The following is an 18,807-nucleotide window of genomic DNA, read 5'->3' on the forward strand; positions in this document are numbered from 1 at the left end:
TGGTTAGAATAAAACGCAAATTAGTAGCATTTTAATTTTGTATAACCTTTGAGAATTGATTTGTTTTTAGTTTGCTTGCCGTCTAGACGCCAATTCAGTTTACCATACTCGTACATCATGTCCATGTGTAGAACAACTGTATTACTATAGTCGCAAACATGGAAACCAAACAACAATGGCAAAGTTTCAGTCTAGTCGCACCTTCAATTCCCTTTTTATACCCACCACCGACGGATGGGGGTATATTAATTTTGTCGTTCCGTTTGAAACACACGAAATTTTGCACAAATTCTTTTTTTGTCCATAAGCAGGTTAAGTTCGAAGATGAGCTATATCGGACTATATCTTGATATAGCCCCCATATAGGCCGATTTTGCTGAAATTTAAGACAGTGAGTTGTGTAAGGCCCTTCGACACCCTTCGTCAATTTGGCTCAGATCGGTCCAGATTTGGATATAGCTGGCATATAGACCGATCCTCAGATTTAGGGTCTTAGGCCCATAAAAGCCACATTTATTATCCGATTTTGCTGAAATTTGGGACAGTGAGTTGTCTTAGGCCCTACGACATCTTTCTTTGGTTCAGATTTGGATATAGCTGCCACATAGACCGATCTCTCGATTTAAGGTTTTGGACCCATAAAAGGCGCATTTATTGTCCGATGTCGCCGAAATTTGGGGCAGTTACTTAAGTTAAGCCCCTTGCCATACTTGTGCAATATGGCACAGATCGGTCCAGATTTGGATATGGCTGTCATATAGACCGATCTCTCGGTCTATATGACAGCCATATCCAAATCTATATTATATATATATATATATAAATATATATATATAATATAGATATATTATATATATATATATATATATATATATTATATATATATATATATAAATATATATATATATATATATATATATATATTTTTTTTTTTTTTTTTTTTTTTTTTTATGAGAGCTATATCTAAATTTGAACCCGGCCGATACGGGATGTCTATGAGGAGAAGACTTTAAATCGAGATATCGGTCTACGTGGCAGCTATATTTAAATCTGGACCGATTTGGTTGCAGAAAAATGTCGAAAAGCCTAACACAACGCACTGTCCCTAATTTCAGCGAAATTGGACAATAAATGCGCCTTTTAAGGATCCAAAATCTTAAATCGAGAGATCGGTCTATATGGCAGCTATATTCAAATCTGGACCGATCTGGGCCAAATTTAAGAAGGACGTCGAAGAGCCTAACACAACTCACTGTCTCAAATTTCAGCGACATCGGACAATAAATGCGCCTTTTATGGCCTCCAAACATTAAACCGAGAGATCGGTCTATATGACAGCCATATCCAAATCTGGACCGATCTGTGCCATATTGCACAAGTATGGCAAGGGGCTTAACTTAAGTAACTGCCCCAAATTTCGGCGACATCGGACAATAAATGCGCCTTTTATGGGTCCAAAACCTTAAATCGAGAGATCGGTCTATGTGGCAGCTATATCCAAATCTGAACCAAAGAAAGATGTCGAAGGGCCTAAGACAACTCACTGTCCCAAATTTCAGCAAAATCGGATAATAAATGTGGCTTTTATGGGCCTAAGACCCTAAATCTGAGGATCGGTCTATATGCCAGCTATATCCAAATCTGGACCGATCTGAGCCAAATTGACGAAGGGTGTCGAAGGGCCTTACACAACTCACTGTCTTAAATTTCAGCAAAATCGGCCTATATGGGGGCTATATCAAGATATAGTCCGATATAGCTCATCTTCGAACTTAACCTGCTTATGGACAAAAAAAGAATTTGTGCAAAATTTCGTGTGTTTCAAACGGAACGACAAAATTAATATACCCCCATCCGTCGGTGGTGGGTATAAAAAGGGAATTGAAGGTGCGACTAGACTGAAACTTTGCCATTGTTGTTTGGTTTCCATGTTTGCGACTATAGTAATACAGTTGTTCTACACATGGACATGATGTACGAGTATGGTAAACTGAATTGGCGTCTAGACGGCAAGCAAACTAAAAACAAATCAATTCTCAAAGGTTATACAAAATTAAAATGCTACTAATTTGCGTTTTATTCTAACCAAACCTTTGTTGAAATACCAAAAACAATTGTTTAACATGCAAACTTATTACTTACCCATGCATGGCCATTTGTATTTAAGCAAATCGTTTAAAATAGGAAAAAAATCATTGGCTAAAAATATCTCACATTCGGTCATCAGGCTTAAGGTTTCTACCCTAAGTCCATAATCTCTGAACTCTGCTAAAATTGGATAATAAATAGACCTATGACATTTGTTTGGGAATATTTTCAATCCTGCAATGAACACAATGCAACTAACCTTGAAGGCTACACGTGGTCATAGAAATGAACGATGGATTTGCGACACTTCATGGAAAATATACAAAATATGAACAACATTCGATTTTCAGGTAAGCCTTAAACCAAAAACAAATTTGTCCCAATTTAAAGACTTGTTAAACTTTAAAATTTAAGAATACTCAATTTTGCAAACATTTCCAAACCAAATTTCACTTGGGAAAATATTTTTCACTTGATGTTATAAAAATTTTATCTTAAACGATAGTGTAATAGAGCAACATTGCGTCTTATTAATGAAGACAAAAATCTTTAAATAAAGTGCAAAATATCGTTGATGGTTAAAAAAAATACTTTGGGGAAAGCTTCCCAGCGGCGGAAAATAGTTGCCCTTCTCTCAAAAAACTAGTGAAAGTTGAGTTTACAAGGGACCTCATACACATACCCATGCACACTCATATTCTAGCATCTTGCATTATAGAAGGCCTAAAACACAGTATTTTGTCAGCCAATGAAACTGCCACTAGTCATTCCTTGACAACTACTTAAAATATGGCTAAATGAGTGAGGTGTAATACATTTGTCACTGTGGTACAGGGTATTACAACATTGTGCAATTGTTTGTGACGCTAAAAAGGAGAAGTGCTAGACCCATCGAAAAGTGTACCGATCGGCTTAGAAAGCGATGTCCAAAATGAAAATGTTTCTGTATGTGTGAGATACTCTCTTAAAGTATTTTACATTCTCTCAATATGTAAAAAATCAGTTTTAGGACTGAATGATTGGTGTTTTGCAAAAGTAAACATAAAATAAGAAAAATTAAATATTGTTTTATATCTTTCGAGCGTTTGAACAACAAAAATCATTGTTTTTAAGATAAAAACAGAAAAACGGTGCGAACACCCCTGCGCATGTTCATTCGTTGCTGTCTCAACAACGACTGAAACAAAGAGCGTAAAAAAACATGTGACTTGCCATATACGCTACCGTAAGGGGCTGGACATCGCTGGCTTAATTCGATATAGCCAGCGATTCGATATAGCCTCTCCCGTCTGTCCGTTAGTTCGAAATCACGATAGCGTTCGAACGAACTAACATATCTGCTCGAAATTTATTGGGGATTGCAATTGAGAAATATCGGTTTAAATTTAGATTTAGCCTCCATATAAACCGATCCCCAGAGTTCTGACTTCGTAAGCCCTTAAAGGCCTCAATTGTCTTCCGCTTTGGCTGAAATTTGGCACAAAGACTTCTGTTCTGGATTCCAACATCTGTGCTAAGTACGATCGGAATCGGTCAATATACTGATATAACGGATATATGGCAGCTATATCAGGTTATGTACCGATTTGCGCCATACTTACCACAATTATTGGAAGTGATACCAAAACACCACGCGTAAAATTTCAGTCAAATCGGACGAGAATTGCGCCCTCTAGAGGCTCAAGAATTCAAGACCCAAGATCGGTTTACATGGCAGCAATATCAAAACATGGACCGATTTGGCCAGTTTACAATCCCAACCCACCTACACTAAAAAAAGAATTTGTGCAAAATTTCAAGCGCCTAGCTTTACTCCTTCGAAAGTTAGCGTGCTTTCGACAGACAGACGGACGGACGGACATGGCTAGATCGACTTAGAATGTCATGACGATCAAGAATATATATTTGGGGTCTTAGACGCATATTTCGAGGTGTTACAAACAGAATGACGAAATTAGTATACCCCCATCCTATGGTGGAGGGTATAACAATTAAAACTGATTCATTTGCCCTTTCTTTTCTATTGGTTTTTGGGAAACTTTTTACATTTGTGGGAGTTACAAAAACGGATACAGTCCACTTTCCTGATTTATCCCACATATACATACATACATGTGTAAGGGTGCATATATGATGCTAGATTGGCGATGGCTAATGGACTTGGTATAAACTCCAGAAAGACTGAGCTAATGCTGTTCACCAGAAGCACGAGACTAGGGCACCTGGGGTAAAATTGCAAATATCACTACAGACAGGGGTCTTGACAGGCCATAGCAACTTCAGGACTTTCGCAACGCATTAGCCACATAAAGGGGCGGACTTCTCAGAATATATGGGAATGAGAAGTTATAGACGTTTGAGCACGCATTGTTTCACTGCCCTACAATTACGTGGATAAGGCGCAGATTATGCGGAACAAAATTTCGATTCGATTCTATCTGTATTCTCTACAGTCACATAGTCCGCACGTCGTTCTGGACTACTATGTAGGCTTGATATGGCAAACACGTGGGAACTTCGTCAGTCCGATTGGATCGCATTATGCTTAAAGGCATTGGATCCCTTCCTGCCTGGCCCTGCACTGCTGTTAATTTTACTTGTTTGTCTAAGTTTAACAACTAGCGTAGCAGCAAAAACAAAAATTAAATTTATAAAATTTTTATTTTGTTGTTTACAATTATGTAAGGTTTTTGTAAGGCGAATTCAAAATTGTTTTGACACTTGCGGTTTCTTCGGATGTGCTGACGAGGCCACCTTATTAAATACGCCCTGACAAAACCTAACCTTAATGTGATTTAATTACAAAACTGATGACAATATAATGACTTAAAAAAAAAATACGAATTTTTTGAACATGTGGTCGGAAATTCAAGAAAAAATTTCACACCAGAAAATATTCTTTAGGTTAGGTCATAGCACAGGCGTCTAAAAAACGCGATCGCAAGCAGGCACGCTCGGAAGCCTTGGATCTATTGTGTTCCCCCTAGAGAATAAAAAGAATAAAACTTATGACAAAAAGCAGAAAAAAAAAATAACGAGCTTTTGAAAAATATGGTCCGAAACTGAGGAAAAACTCCAAGTTCCTCTAGCCACATAAGAAAATATGCATTAACTTGGATTAAAGGGCACGGGTCTAGCAAACTCGATGGCAAACCGGCTCACTCGAGGGCCTTTAGGTGCATTGTGTTCACCTTAGATTATAATAAGAAAACTGCGGATACAGATCTAGCAAAGTGTTGTGCAAGGCAGACGGAGAAAGAATAGAATGAAAATATAAGTTAAATGACAACGATGAGAGCCAGGCGGCTGAATAATCGGTGAAAGTTTTCCCAGTCGGCCATCTCGGGCCCTTACAGTAGTCTATAAAGAAAAGAGGACTGAGTGCATGGAGAGAATGCAACCACGGAAAATCTATTGACCCATAATCGTGCGGCTTATCCTCGCAATTGCAGGATAGTGAGACAAAAATACGATCCATAGTACGATCATGGCATCAGCCCATTGATGACATCTGCGATAGATTAAACGTCCACCTCAACTTACCCCAGAATCAGTGAGCTGAATCTGGAAATTAACAAGGCAGTCAATATAAATTAAAAGATAATACAAAATTATATACTCTGTCAACAAACAGAGGGGATTTAATTTAGAATGCAATTAAGAATCGAATGCGACTTATGTGATACCAAAAATGTAAACTAACTTCCCCCTTCGACCACCGTAATACAATTTTGTAAAAAAATTTCATATTCGACTACGCCATCGCCAACCGGAATAAGGGGGATAAATTATTTAACGAAAACAAAAATGTTTTAATTTCCATATTTATTGATAAAATATAAATTAATAAATTAAATAAAATTGAAATTGCAAAAATATAAAATCGAAAAATGAAATGTTTGTTAATTAATATTTTGATATACGTTTACTTTACGCAAAACCACAAAAACCACAAAAGAAATGTTTAAAGTTGAGAATTTTAGAACGAACATCAAACATGCAAAGATATATTTCTATGCAAAATTAATGATTTTTAATGGTAGTAATTTTACGATATAACCAACTATAGTAAATATTTTCTTTGCTGTATTCCTTTTCTTCGGTCCCAAAACATTCCGATATATTGGGTGGGAATACATTTTCCATGCTATAGTAAAAAGTTGTTTTAACTTCACGTATTTTATTTTTCGATTCCATTGTTATACGTCTTGAATGCGGATCTTTGCCCTCCAAATGTTCGCGTATATAATGAACTGATAATTGTATTTCCATTTCATCTTCCAGAGAATCGTTTATACTATCTACCATACGTGGTGGTTTGCGTAAAAGTTGATCACATACTTCATAGTATACACTAGTTATGTTTAGATGTAAGTGAATCATCAGCAAATGTTCCAGTGTACAATGTATTTGTAGTAATTTGGAAATGGTCTTGGCCGTTTCATGCTCATCAAAGTTACTGTTCTTAAAGCCCAGTATATCATTTGTCATGCTACTGGCGGTATGTTTTACATCGTTGTGCAGTAAAGTTTTACGCAAGGCAGCGCTATCTTGCATAACAGCATTACGCAAAGATTTCCGAACATTGGGCACTAGGCCGGCATTCTCTTTATTATCTTCGGGAACACTGGAAAGAAAGATGGGAACATTTAAAAAGTTGTTGGCAAAGCCCAAACAAGACTAACCTTTTATTTTTCAAATCGTTGGCACTGCATATTTTGCTCTCCACAAATATGTATTCGTAATCTTTGTACAGTTTCTCCAAACCAATTTCCAATAATAGCTCCAAAGGTTCGGAACCCGAAAGGCAAGGTATGGCCAAACGGCGATTGGCAACTTCGGTAATGATTTCGGCCAAACGATTCTTGTTTGTGGGAGTATTCTGAAGGTTAAACGGGATTTTAAAAATATCGTAAAATTAAAAGAAAAATTAAAAAAAATACTCACCACAATGTTGCATCGTGCTGCACATTGAAAGAGTATATTAAATGCCATCTTCAAGTCTTTGTATGAAGAACATTCTGTAAAAATTTAAAATTGTCTTTAATAACACAAACTTTTTTGCTTAATCTATCCCGATTACGTTTTAAAATATCCCACAACTTATCCGTTAAATCCGATAGCTTCCTTGTATTGGCACTTTGTATGACCTCTTCTATATCGCGCTCAGCAGTGCTATTACTGGAATCAATCTCTGATATTTCCATCATCACTTTATTGATGTTTTCACGTAATTCACCCATTTCAATGCCACTGAAAAATTTTAGTTTTTTTTTTATTTCATTTATCCGGAAAATTTTTAGTTTTAAGGAACAAATTAAATATTTTTTTCTATTTTTCTGATATGTGGAGCTGAGAAAAGACATTTGTATCAGCAGGGCGACCTGTCATAACGCATAATACCACGGTTACGAAGCCCAAATTTAAATTAGGCTTCATAACCGCCCATGTCGCGATCTTAAGACCCATAGGGGGCCGTTTAAAGATTTTAACGATTGCAATTGTAAATTCAAAATTTATTTGAGAATATAGAAAATATATGAGCGCCCATCGACTAACACATTCAGCTGCCGACGTACTTTCGTTGTCCATATAGTGCTTGAATCTTTGGTAGATATCTTCTTATTTCTCACATCGAAATAAAAGGCAAGAACAACAAACGAGACGCATAACCTATTTTTACAGGCCCGACATTAGTGGCTTACTACCTGACCATAATCGCTTGGCTCTAGGAGGCTTTAATGCGCATCACAGTTCAGGGCATTCTGCCTTAGGTCGATACCAGCAGGGCATAGCTTTAGCAGAGCAGATTGAAGGCTCCACGTTATGCACGGTGAATAAGGATGCTAACACAAGGCTTGCGAAGAGACACAGCAGAGCTTGCCAGACGTATCCTGGCAAGCCGTATTTTTTTTTTTTTTTTTGGGATCAGACAAACTCCCAGGTATGCTTGACCAGAGCCATTCGTTGTATCCGTGGTCTCCGAACCGAAGGACAGCCATCACAATTTACCGTGGATGAGTCGCCCTGTTCTTGCACAAATACTGAGTGCCTATGATGCTCGATATGACAAGGCGAGTTATTGGCGCCTTTAAATAACCCATGGCCATCCTGTTCCCGCGGCGAACGGTCCGTTGGACCGGAACGAGCTTGCTCATCTACAGGACCTTGGCGGGGATCTCCACCTCCTCATGCAAATGTGGTTACAACAACAACAACCGTGGACGAAGTTACAAATGTCATACGTGGCGTCAAGTCATCCAAAGCGTTGGGTCCCGACGGAATCTCTACACTGATGCTGAAGAATGTGCATCCACTTGAAGTCGGGTACCTTACAACCGTCCTAAAATGTCTTGAACACTCTTATAAAACCCGATGTCTGGAAAATGGAAGAAGAGTAATGGGGAGTCGTAAAGATCGATCAGCCAAGCAGCCAATATGTTTGAGGGACTACTCTTCCCGAGTCTCGTTGAAGAATTCCCATTCGCCGAGCATCAAATTGGATTTCGAAGACGGCATAGCACAACTGTTTTGTATGCAATCACTGCACTCATTTGCCGTGGTTTCAATCAGCTCAGGCCATGTAATAGTACGGTCCTCGAGCCACTGGACCTATCCAAGACATTCGACACGGTCAGCCATGACAAACTATTTGATGATATCGCCAACTCACCCATTCCCATGGCAGCGACCATCAAGTGTCCCAAAATACTTAGTGTAGCATTTGACAGCTCTTACAAATTATCCTCATATACCACAGCAATTTGCGTTAAGGACAGAAGTAGGAACAAGGTCTTCAAGTCACTTGCAGGCAGCACTTGGATTGCTGACAAAGAAGACTTGTAGACAAAGCAATTGGCCGGTCTGTGGTAAGTTATGCAGCGCCAGAGTTGCCTCGCAGTGAAATATTTTTTAGATCTGTCACAATGCCGTTGTTCGAACTGCGACGAGCTGTCTCCTCAGTTCTCAAGAGGACTACTTCCATCAAGAGACAAAGATCCTATTCGTGCGAAGTCATTATTACATACTGTCTAAGGAATACCTTCTGAGCTGTTCTAGCTCAATTACGATCCGGCAGATGCAGCTGCCTCAACTCCGACAGAGCAAGCATGTTGATGTCGACGTGCAGGATGCATTTCCCGATTGTGACCAGGGACCACACCTGTTTAACTGCCCAGCCAGGTCCATCCGACTCAGATCCAAATTCCTCTGGACGCACACAACCTAAGTCGCAAAGTTCCTCGATCTATATATTCAACAGAATTAAGCAGACGAAAGGTAGAACACAACATATTTCCACAACAAAAAAAAAACAATTTCAGATAACATCAACGGTGGTGTTAGGCCCAAAATAGGTCAAGATCCACGAGGACCGTCCTATGGAACGACCTGACATCGGTTAATATATGCAATGATGGCGGTTGTTGTTGTTGTTGTTGTAGCAGTTTATTGTGTACTATCTTTCGTCTGCTTGATTCTGTTGAGTGTCAAGACCCAGGAACTCCGCAACTAAGATGGGGTGCGTCCACAGGGATCTGGGTCTGAGTCGAGTGGGTCTGGCTGGGCAGTTAAACAGGTGACGTGTATCGTGCGGTCCCTGGTTACAGTCGGGACATACATCTTGCACGTCGGCATCAATCCTAGCTCTGTGGGAATTGAGGCGGCTGCATCTGCCGGAACGTAATTGAGCCAGAATCACTCTGGTTTGCCGGGGGAGGTCGATTTCTTCGGGTGCAATGGGTGGCGGTCGTTCTCCAAGGACTACATTCACCCGGTAGCCAGTTAACGCGTCTGCTACCGTGTCTGCATGAATGTTGTTCAGACCCGCTTGATATGCCGCTTGATCTAGAGGTTCTCTCTTGTAGCGCTGGACCTCACGCTCTAGATCATGTAGATCTACCTTAAGGCTTCTGGGCGGTGGGTATCTATCCACAAGATGATGATTTGGATGATTTCTGCGATAACAGCCCAGAAGGTATTGCTTAGACAGCATGTAGTTATGTCTTCGCACTGGTAGGATCTTTGTCTCCTGGTGGAGGTGGTCCACATGAGAACTAAGGAGGCAGCCCGTCGCAGTTCGGAGGGCGGCATTCTGACAGATCTGAATATTATTCCACTGCGTGTCACAAAGCTGACGTGACCACACTGGCGCTGCATAACTTACCACAGACCGGCCAATTGCTTTATACGTGGTCAACAAGGTTTCTTTGTCTGCACCCCAAGTGCTGCCAGCGAGTGACTTGAGGACCTTGTTTCTACTTTTGACTTTATTGCAGATTGCTGTGGCATGTGGGGAGAAAGTGTAGGAGCTGTCAAATGTGACGCCAAGTATTTTGGGACACTTGATGGTCGGAATCAATTCTCCATCGACCATCACAGTCAGCTCAGAATTCACCTCACGCGTATTTGTAGTGAACAGTGTGGCTGAAGATTTGGTGGCGGATATCTTCAGATTTCTTGCAGCGAAATATGAGGCAAGCTCGTTGAGGTAGACGTTCAACCTATCGCAGATGTCATCAATGGGTGGGGGGCCTGATGCCAAGATCGTACAGTCGTCCGCATATGATACGATCTCTATGCCGTCTGGAGGATGTGGGATGGAGGATAGGTAGAGGTTAAACAGAGCCGGAGATATCACCCCGCCTTGGGGAACTCCCTGTTTCACTCTACGGTGTTTTGACTTCTTATCCCTAAATTCCACAAATGACTGGCGGCCACACAGATAATTCGCGACCCAACGTTTAAGGCCTGGCTGGAGGGACGTGTTGGCGATGTCCTCAAATAATTTGGCATGGCTGACCGTGTCGAATGCCTTCGATAGGTCCAATGCCACGAGGACCGTCCTATCACATGGCCTGGGTTGATTGAAGCCACGGCAAATGTGTGTGGTGATGGCATGCAAAGCTGTTGTTGTGCTGTGCAGTCTCCGAAATCCGTGTTGATGCTCGGCGAATGGAAATTCTCCTACGAGGCTCGGGAGGAGTAATGCCTCAAGCGTCTTAGCCACTGGTGAGAGAAGGGAGATCGGTCTGTACGACTCCCTCAAACTCGGGTCTTTACCAGGCTTCAGTAGCGGGATCACTCTGCCCATTTTCCAGACATCGGGAACTATAAGAGTGTTCAAAGACAGGTTAAGGACAGTGGTAAGGTACTCAACTCCAGGTAAATCCAGATTCTTCAGCATCAATGTAGAGATTCCGTCGGGGCCCAACGCCTTGGAAGATTTGGCGCCACGGATGACATTCGTAACTTCGCCCACGGTAAATTGTGATGGCTGTTCATCGGCTCGGAGACCACGAATACGGCGAATGGCTCTCCTCCTTGCCCTGTCTCTCTCGGGATGCACGATAAATTGACGGTTGAACAACCTGGCGCATCTCTTCGGATCAGTCACGGTTAACTCGCCAAAAGTGACTGAGGTCCTGTCGTCCCGTCTACCGGGGTTCGAGAGAGACTTAACAGTGGCCCACAATTTGCCTGCACCGGTGCCTAAGTTACATTGCTCCAAGTGTTCCAGCCACAAATTCCGCTTATGTTCGTTGACTACCCTGTTTATTTCCAGATTCAGCTCGCTGATTCTGGGGTTAGCGGGGTCCATAGCACGAATCCCATCACGCTCGTCTGCGAGTACCACTGCTTGCGCCGGGAAATTGGGTCGCACTTGCGGTATTCGACCGGCTGGTATAAAGCGAGCGGCTGCTGCGTTGATGATGTCTCGGATTTCCTCTCGGCCACAAGCACATCAGAGGGGGGTGGCAGTTCATTGAAGCGGCGATTGGTATACTCTCTGAAGCCAGTCCAATTGGCCTTCTTGTAGTTGATGAACGTTCGGCGCTCAGAGGTTATGAAGTCGGGTGGTCGGTCGATGGTGAGGATTATGGGGAGGTGGTCTGACCCCAAAGAGATGACGGCTTGCCAGGATACGTCACTCAGGAGATCAAGGGATGCGATTGAGATGTCTGGCGAGCTGCTGCACCTCCTCGTAATCCTAGTGGGGGCATCCTCATTCACCGTGCAAAACGTGGAGCTATCTATCTGCTCTGCCAAAGCTATGCCACGCTGGTCGTTGCCTAGGGGGAGAATGCCATGACGAGTGATGTGCATTGAAATCCCCCAGAACCAGACGACTATGGCCAGATAGCAACCCACTTATGTCGGGGCTGTAGGCCTGGCCATTAATCGGGACACAGCTGCCAACCGGCGGTATATACACGTTGTATATCTCTATCTCGGCAGTACCAGACCTGACTGCTACCCCCATACATTCCATGTATGGGTCACTAGCGTCAAGCGCAGGCGAGATAGGTCTATACTGCACGGAATGGTGTATAACGAAGGCCAATCCCCCACCTCCATTCCTTGAGCGATCCTTACGTAGCACATTGTAGCCGTGACAACTGTGCAAGCTGCAGGTGTTAGTCAGCTTTGTCTCCTGGATCGCTGCGACCGATATGTTCTTCCGACTCATAAAATCTACAATCTCATCAATCTTGCCTCGCAGTCCATTGCAGTTTAACTGCAGGAACGATACATTTCCCGACACTGGCCTAGCAATAGTAGGGCTAGGGTGCTGTCTTTGCATAAATTGCCGTACGGGAGAGGTCGGGGGGGTCACATAGTCCGACGACGAGGACGCCGAAGGCGACGACGGCGACGCTTGTGACCCACTGCTGGCTATGTTCGCACAGCACCTAGCGACATAGCCAGTATGACTATACTCCCGTAGCGAAGTTAGGCCAGAGCAAGAACGGAAATGTACCCACTCCAAGCACCTGTTACACCTCACCGACACTGACCGATGATGAAGGCGGTTCTGGCAAACGGAACAGAACCAGGGTCCGGGGTTCTTTTCAATCCCGGCACGGACCAAAAGCATACGGAGAAGGCACTCCGGGATGTGCCTCTCCCATGACGAAAAAAGACGAACACGTACACTGAGGCGGCAGCCCTTGCCGATGAAGATTCCATCGGGTCAATCCGGTACGTACAACCGGCTGCCATGGGATGATGGCGGTGTTGGTGCTGTGCTTACAACGAAAGTCATGCTGATGTTCAGCACATGTACATTCTCCATGAGAAGAGTAATGCCTTAATCGCCTTAGCTACTGGCGAGAGAAGAGAAATCGGTGCGTAAATTCCTTCTTGCTTAAATCTTTTCCTGACTTCAATAGCGCGATTCTTCTGGCTAATTTCTCGACATGGGGAATAAAATATAGTTTTCAGAGACAGGTTACGGACCTTAGTCAGGTACTCGACTTTTTTAGCATTAAAGACTCAATTGGCGTCCTGGGTCTTGGACGACTTAGCACGGCAGATAACCTTTGTAGCTTCGTCCACGGCTAATTGTGATGGTTGTTCATTAGCTTGTTGATCACATATTTAATATCAACTCTGCTCTGCCAAAGCCATATCCTGGTCAGGAACACTTAGGAGCGAGTTTTTTCAAGAACATCAAGTGGTTATCCCCTTATACCGGTGACAATTGTGAGATTCTTCTATATAAAAATTAATTATAAAATCGGATAGCACTAAGAGGAAAAATATTCCCTCTGTTGCGTACATTCCTAAGTACGTGGAAATTTTTGAACTTTGAAATTTCAGTTGGGCCAATGATCGGAGTAAAAATGGACGCCACCACACAAATTATAAATTCTTCATTGACAAAAATTATAAAAAGATATAAAAACGGTGAATTTAATTCGGTAGTTAGCTTAACTTGTCAACCCAAGTTTTAGAAATCAAAAATTAGATTCCAGCGAGCCTATGGCTATAAAAAATAAACTATCTCAATATATAAACAACTTGTTTTCATTGCAATAGGCATATGTTATAACTTTTTGGGTGTTCTCTCTCTTTGTATCAACTTTATAGTAGTTAAATATTAAAAGCTACAACAATACTTACATGCCACATCTGTACACTGGTTCTCGAGAGATATCTGAATTTTCAGCCAGTTTATGGGTTAATATATCATCACGTATGGTCATAAGAATACGAAGCTGGTTTATTAATACCTCAGTGGCCGGTGTGGATTCACATAAACGATAAGTTTGCTTCAATGTCACCTCACATGTATTCAAATCAATCAGAGATGGCACCATCGACGATGTTGACCATGTACACTTCAAGGACATATTCGACTTAACATTGTAAGTATTTGCAATGAATGTTTTTAAGGATGAACCCTTGCCCATTAGCGAGTAATGTTGGTGCAATAAAGTTTGCGTGGTTACCGAATATGTAGGCACAATGCCCATATATGTAATGACACCCCTTTGGAAGTGGTAAGGAGCAAACTCATACTGTAAAAGCAATGTCTTCGATGCATCTGTGCAGGAACAAAGAAACCACACCGAACCAGCTGCGTCCTTTGCTGATGAACCACGTTGAAATTCTTCACTTGACATTATTGTTCTAACCTTTTCAACTGGTATACCCTGGTGATACTCTTCTTCCAATTTCCAAGGATTTGATATTATTAAATTCATATCTATGGAAACCTCGTCTATGGCATCCATTTCACAATCGTCCTTTAAAGGACTGCCGGTCAAGTCTAGATCATCACTTTTTGGCTTGCTTATCTTCAGTTTTGAGGGAGACGTGAAATTTGCCTTGACTTTGGAACGATCCTTAAATACAATTTTCGCTTTTACAACAAAACTGCAAAATTAAAAGCTGTCTACTCACCTCAACATAAAATAACACAATTTTCCCATGAACCTCATCGGAACCAATGATATTGGCTAGATAAGTGGGACTTGTAGAGTAAGTTATCATATAATTCGTATCATATTTCCGCAATAAATATGCGTAAACATTTGCCAAACTTGACGCGGTATTCATTTTTCAAAAATTGCTGCTGTGACTGAAGGCAATTTAATTTTTTTAATCGGTTAAGGAATTCGTAATCGATTTTTTTAACAATCGAAAACATCAGAGAAGGCGTTTCGTAACGTAATGACGTTGCTATATATAGCAACGTTGGACAAATATTCAATTACTTTTGCACATTTTTGTGCATTTATGCAAAAATACAAGCCCATGGGCTTGGAAATTATGTGTTAGTTTGTCCTATGCTATTATAAGGTACGCTCGTTAACTTCTGGCCAAAAGGCAAAATTTCGATATGTTATGATTATAGTCGATAACAATATTCCGCTTATATGCATCGTGGAGAGGTACCACAAGGTTACACATGTTATTTTCAGTTTTAACATCCCTGTTCCTCTGAATGACATATAAACAAATACATATCGTTCTGACACACGTGCATTCAATTGGTGTTTTTTTTTTAATTTTTAACAAATTTGTGGAGTGAAACAAAATGACTGAATTGGACATGCAAGAAACAGATTCGGAATACAATTCGGAGGATGATTCTGAAACAGAGGTAAATTGCAATAGAATTTAAGAGATTAAGGAAAAAAACTATTATCTACGACCAATAATTTTTTACTTTTAGTTGCAAGAAGCCTTTGCTCGTGGAGAACTAAAACCTGGTCTTAATATAGAATATGAAAAGCCAAAAGAAAAAGTCAATAATATTGTAAGTTTGGCTTTGTATAATAAGCTTTAACATTATTATGGTAAATGTGAAATTTTCGTTTTCCAGCCTCGCCTCTTAGCTCGTACAGATGAAATAAAAACAGACCTACCATGGGTGGAGCGTTTAGACATGGTCAACGATTTGGCCCCCTTAGCCCCCGAAATGGCTGTTGCATTGGAAAAACATGAGCAAAAGCGGGCAAATTTATTCAAAGGTAACGCTAAGATTCCATATGTTCGTCCAGAAGAAGATCCTGTACTCAATGACTTCAAGCGGGAGATGCTGTTCCATCGTCAGGCTCAAGCCGCTGTTATAGAAGGTATACGACGTTTACATGAATTAGGTGTTAAAACAAAAAGACCTGATGATTACTTTGCTGAAATGGCCAAATCAGATGAACATATGCAAAAGATAAGAGCCAATCTAATGGCCAAACAAGAAGGTCAAGCCAAATCGGAACGTATTAAACAGATAAGAGAACAACGTAAAATGGGTAAAATATTGGCCAAGCAGACCAAAGTACAGCGTGAAATGGAAAAGAAAGAAATGTTGGATAAACTAAAGAAATTCCGCAAGGGTAAACTAAAGAATTTAGATTTTCTGGAAGATGCCAAAGCATTGGAGTCCAAAACCAAAAAGTCTGCAGAAAAGAGAAAACAGCGTGATAAGAAATTTGGCTTTGGTGGAAAAAAGAAAGGCGCAAAACGCAACACCAAATCTTCAGCAGCTGGCTTGGAAAACACAAAACAGCCTAGACGCCGGGTAGGCTCTAAGGCAGCACCAGGCAACAAAAGAGTGGGTAAAGCAAGGAGATTAAAAAATAAGAGTAGAAAATAACCAATGTAGATTTGTAAACATTGCTTTTTTCTTTTTTAAATAAATAAAATAGGCTTAACACATAGACAAGAAATCAATTTATTGATTAAGTACAGACAATTGGGGCTGTTAAATTATGCAGGGCACTTTATAGCATAGTAATTCAATAACTACGGCCAGATTAGTGGTGGTGGTTACCACCATATTTTTGTTGTTGTTGCCAAATATTTGTGTGAGAATGTAGCGATCCTCGTCAAGCTCCATAGGTGAGCAAACTCGTTGCCAGTGGTTGTTTAAAGGTGACAAAAACTCGCCTTGTCGTATTGAGTATCATAGACACTTAGTATTTAAGCAAAAGTCGGTGCCGATTGTCCGCTACTATAGTTGCAGTTACTCCGGAGCATTCCACTATTCGCTGAGCTTCTTGTGATGAATACCCGTACCAGGACAAGGATGGTCCGGCGTGCGTCGTAGGATTACCAGTGTAGGTCACAACACGGGATGGCTATGAGCACCACAACGGCTGAAACTTTGAGGTCCAATCTCTATGGTGCTCGAAACTGTTACGAGAAGCATATCTGCGAGCTACCGAGCGCGTCCACAGGTTGAGGTTAGTTGAATGCTCCATACGGAGTAGCTGCAACTGCAGCCGCGGACAATCCCAGTGAGAGGCCGGGCGGCACCGGCTCTTGCATAAATACAGAGTGCTTACGGTGCTCGATTTAACAAGGCGAGTAATTGTCGCCTTCAAATCACCAATGGCAACCCTGCACCTGCTTACTCACCTACAGAAGGATCGCCACCTCCACATGCAAATGTGACTACACCAACCATAACCAGTGTAGGTTTCGATTCCCATTTGGTTTGTCGATTGGTACCCACAATCGAAATCTAGTAACAAAAATAGATACGTACATATATCCTCCTAAATCGAATAAAAATATGCTTTGTTTTCGCTACTGTTTATTATCTTTCGATTTTTTCTTTTTCTTTTTGTGCAATTTTTCTTCATCCATATTATTACTCATCTCCTCCTCATTATGATCAACACGTTTGGACTTCTTTTTCTTCTTGACAGGAGGCATTTCATGTTCCTCAGTGTTTGAAGAAGATTCATCACGCTTTTTTTTCTTTTTAGATTTTTTAGTTCTTTCATGTTCATCGTCGGCAATGACATGTAGAGGTGTTACATCCTCGGAGATTTCCTCTAAACTATCTATGCTATTTTTCTTATCTGTAACATCATTCGAAACACTGTCTGCATCCTTATTTTTTCGTTTCTTTTTCTTCTTTTTATGTTCCATTTCATTGCTGCTGGAAGGTTCTGCTACCAAGACATTGTTTGATTCCTTCAGCAGACATTCGACTCCCACAGATTTTTTAGACATCATTTTAGCTAAGAGTTCTTTTTCCTGCTGTTCCAGTCTTGCCAATTTGCCGCTTAACTTTAAACCATGCCGCGCGCCTTTGTGAGCGGTCCTGCCTCCGCAAGCTTTGAAGAGTTCTTCATCGGTCAATACATTCACACGGGTGACTTCAATTTCACCCGCCTCTATGCGATCAGGATTATCAATTTCACCACCTTTGTTGGTTAAAGTAGCCGCCTGCATGAAATTCTCATAGGCACTCGCAGAAACATTACCACCTGCTGCGGATCCTTTTTCTGCTTTCGCTTTTTTCAGTTTTTTCAATGAATAGCCCTTTGTGGATATTTCAACACTATCTTCTGCATTTTTCAGATTCATTTTAATTGACTGACCATCTTTGTTAACTTCAACATTGTTGGCAGCATCATTGAATACTCTTTCCCACCAATGATTGTTGAAGTCTGCAGCAGCTTGGTCCGCCCCAAAACCAGAGTTATCAAATTTAAGAGTCGCTCTCAAGGGTTTAGCAATGCCATCATTGTTCTTGCCCAGACCTTCACCTTCTTTCCAACCATATTTTCCAAGGATTTTACGGGCAAAATCCATTTTGTTGACATTAAGGATAAAACTTCGATTAAAAAACGTGGTGTTGTTACAAGCAGATCAAAACAATAACATCAGCTATAACAGTGTTGCCATATATCATAAAAAGCAATAATCAGCAGCAGGTACAGCAATACGTTTCGTTACTAACTGTCCTTAACCCATTATAGACCACTGCCCCTTCTTGTGGTGCAATCGCTTTGAAACTACATATAAGACGCTTTTCGTTCCCTCGTCAAGCTTCATGTGGTGGTGACGATTCGCGTCAAGCTCCTGGTGAGCAAACCATTATACAACTATTATACGCACCCGCTATATTTTGAAAATTTCCTATCTTTTAGTGAACTTCGGAATGCAATAAAATTAATATTGTAAAAGTTGTAAAAA

At 41.1% G+C, this 18,807-nt stretch overlaps 3 protein-coding genes across 3 annotated transcripts; 1 reads left to right on the plus strand and 2 right to left on the minus strand.

Moving 5' to 3' along the window:
* Positions 1-6,058: 6,058 nt before the first annotated feature.
* On the minus strand, positions 6,059-15,109 carry LOC106082196 (protein zwilch). The gene is made up of 6 exons (XM_013244572.2): positions 14,776-15,109; positions 13,993-14,717; positions 7,172-7,341; positions 7,036-7,109; positions 6,774-6,970; positions 6,059-6,715 (listed from the first exon to the last, which is right to left on the minus strand). Exons 1-6 carry the CDS (start codon positions 14,929-14,931, stop codon positions 6,112-6,114), a joined length of 1,926 nt encoding a protein of 641 aa, XP_013100026.2. The 5' UTR covers positions 14,932-15,109; the 3' UTR covers positions 6,059-6,111.
* A 216-nt stretch (positions 15,110-15,325) lies between these two features.
* Positions 15,326-16,535, plus strand: LOC106082195 (probable rRNA-processing protein EBP2 homolog). The gene is made up of 3 exons (XM_013244571.2): positions 15,326-15,478; positions 15,551-15,634; positions 15,701-16,535. Exons 1-3 carry the CDS (start codon positions 15,413-15,415, stop codon positions 16,469-16,471), a joined length of 921 nt encoding a protein of 306 aa, XP_013100025.1. The 5' UTR covers positions 15,326-15,412; the 3' UTR covers positions 16,472-16,535.
* A 717-nt stretch (positions 16,536-17,252) lies between these two features.
* On the minus strand, positions 17,253-18,491 carry LOC106094860 (G patch domain-containing protein 4). Its single transcript, XM_013262100.2, has one exon. It carries the CDS (start codon positions 18,421-18,423, stop codon positions 17,407-17,409), a length of 1,017 nt encoding a protein of 338 aa, XP_013117554.2. The 5' UTR covers positions 18,424-18,491; the 3' UTR covers positions 17,253-17,406.
* Between the last annotated feature and the right edge of the window lie 316 nt (positions 18,492-18,807).

Source organism: Stomoxys calcitrans, chromosome 2 (assembly GCF_963082655.1).
Source record: "Stomoxys calcitrans chromosome 2, idStoCalc2.1, whole genome shotgun sequence".
In the NCBI taxonomy this organism is placed as follows: Eukaryota; Metazoa; Arthropoda; class Insecta; order Diptera; family Muscidae; genus Stomoxys; species Stomoxys calcitrans.

Excerpts from the sequence above, each read along its gene's own strand:
- LOC106082195 (XM_013244571.2), top strand. The coding sequence starts at position 15,413 with ATGACTGAATTGGACATGCAAGAAACAGATTCGGAATACAATTCGGAG. Across the intron at positions 15,479-15,550 it reads AGGATGATTCTGAAACAGAG|TTGCAAGAAGCCTTTGCTCG; the intron begins GTAAATTGCAAT and ends TTTTACTTTTAG. Across the intron at positions 15,635-15,700 it reads AAGAAAAAGTCAATAATATT|CCTCGCCTCTTAGCTCGTAC; the intron begins GTAAGTTTGGCT and ends TTCGTTTTCCAG.
- LOC106094860 (XM_013262100.2), bottom strand. The coding sequence starts at position 18,423 with ATGGATTTTGCCCGTAAAATCCTTGGAAAATATGGTTGGAAAGAAGGT.
- LOC106082196 (XM_013244572.2), bottom strand. The coding sequence starts at position 14,931 with ATGAATACCGCGTCAAGTTTGGCAAATGTTTACGCATATTTATTGCGG. Across the intron at positions 14,718-14,775 it reads TTGTGTTATTTTATGTTGAG|GATCGTTCCAAAGTCAAGGC; the intron begins GTGAGTAGACAG and ends ATTGTATTTAAG. Across the intron at positions 6,971-7,035 it reads CAGCACGATGCAACATTGTG|AATACTCCCACAAACAAGAA; the intron begins GTGAGTATTTTT and ends TTTAACCTTCAG.